At 36.6% G+C, this 1819-nt stretch overlaps 1 protein-coding gene across 1 annotated transcript in view; it reads right to left on the reverse strand.

The window, feature by feature from the left end:
* LOC127621613 (GDP-L-fucose synthase-like) overlaps nt 1–1343 on the reverse strand; it is a 10131-nt gene extending 8788 nt beyond the window's left edge. Inside the window, exons 1-2 of the mRNA XM_052095287.1 lie at nt 1303–1343; nt 589–740 (exon numbers count right to left, since the gene is read on the reverse strand). Coding sequence (XP_051951247.1) covers nt 589–740 — 152 coding nt within the window. The 5' untranslated portion in view covers nt 1303–1343. The remainder of the gene's footprint in view (nt 1–588; nt 741–1302) is intronic.
* Nucleotides 1344–1819: the final 476 nt, after the last annotated feature.

A 1819-nucleotide genomic window follows, 5' to 3' on the forward strand; every position in this document is an offset into this window, starting at 1 on the left:
ACAAACAGTCAGTCACACGCACACAAACAGTCACACACACACACACACACACACACAAACAGTCAGTCACACGCACACAAACAGTCACACGCACACACGCACAGTCAAACACACACAAACACACGCACAGTCAAACACACGCACACACAGTCAAACACACGCACACACACAGTCAAACACGCACACACACACAGTCAAACACACGCACACACACAGTCAAACACACGCACACACTGTGTGAGAGAGAAAGAGCACATGTATGTGTGTGTGTGTAGTGAGAGAGAGTGTGTGTGTGTGTAAAAAACAGTGGCATTATATAAAGAAATCGGCATTTAAAGGGTTAAAATCCTGAAAATGATATTTGGTAGTTATGATCAGGACTGTTGTTGGTTAAAAGTGAACTCACTGAAAGTGAAAATAATATTAATATATAATATTATTATGGCAGTTTTTTGACAGACATTTGTCTCCTCTGAGGACCTCCAAGTAACTTATTTAAATTGTCGCAGAAGGTTTAAATTCCTTGAGTTCAGCTCATTGATCAAATCACGACGAGTGTTTGTCTGTAACAGTTAGAAAACATCTTACATGAGATTGGCATCTTTGGACGACAGAAATATCCACTCCTCTCCTTCTCTTCCTCCTCCTTCCTCCTCCTTTACCACCCGCTCTATCGCTCGCCCCACCAGTCCAGAGCCACCCGTCACCAGCACACGCATCCCTCCAGCCTGACAGTCCATCTGACACAGAGAGAACTTACATTCAATTACAGGAAGAATTGTAGATGATCAATTTTGACTTTAATGCTAATCATATGCAAATAAAGTACCATGGTATTATTATGTTTTTGGACATATAGTCATAGCATTATTATATGGTTAGTTACCAACCATAGCATATAACAAAGCTCCTCTCTTCTATATAAACACTTCCTGTCCCGACAGATTACAATAAACTGCTGACAGTTGAATCTCAGTAAATCAAGTGACGCCATTAAACACCAACAACACCGGTGAGGTGTCAATATATGCATTAGAACAAGACCGAAAGAATACAATCAGGATCTACATATTAACACTTTTATATCATATTTAAATAATATAAGCATTATTATTACTAAATAAAACATTTATTAAAATACAGATAAATACAATAAATCAATAACATTGAACATGAGATTTTCTTGGAGCAAAATTTCTTTAAATGTGTGTAAAGAATCTTAACAAAGTAAACCAGTTAAATCAGATGAATAATCGTGCGTTTGTCGGTGGATATTCGATAAAGTTTAAGAAGTTGCTGTACCTGATCACCGGTGCGCTGTGTCGCACTTCCTGGTTCTTTCACTGTTAGTTCTGTGGTGTTACAGAAGAGTTTGCGCATGCGCTCCCTCTGCTGGACTGGAGCAGTACTGCGCTCTCTATCCTTCACTGTGCGTGGAAGTGACGCCCCCTTTTGGAGTTGGCGCAACACCATATTGGAGTAACCCCGCCCCCATTTGGAGATATCCGGCCATCAGCTGTTCCTCCTTATCTAAGGCTGTTAAACTTAACAATAATAATGTATTATTTTTATTTTTACAATTGTTATTATCATTACTTCATGTTGTAATTATGTTTGTTAATTTTATTATAGAAAACTGTTAGAAAGTTTTATATTTAATTAAACTATTTGATTTACTAAAGAGCTGTTAAAATTAATAATAGTAATAAAAATCATTTATAAATATTATTATTGCTATGATAATTTCTTCCTACTGTAATTATGTTAGTAAATGTTTTTATTTAAAAATATTAGAAAGTTTTCCACTTTATTAAGCGTT

Source organism: Xyrauchen texanus, chromosome 28 (assembly GCF_025860055.1).
Source record: "Xyrauchen texanus isolate HMW12.3.18 chromosome 28, RBS_HiC_50CHRs, whole genome shotgun sequence".
In the NCBI taxonomy this organism is placed as follows: domain Eukaryota; kingdom Metazoa; phylum Chordata; class Actinopteri; order Cypriniformes; family Catostomidae; genus Xyrauchen; species Xyrauchen texanus.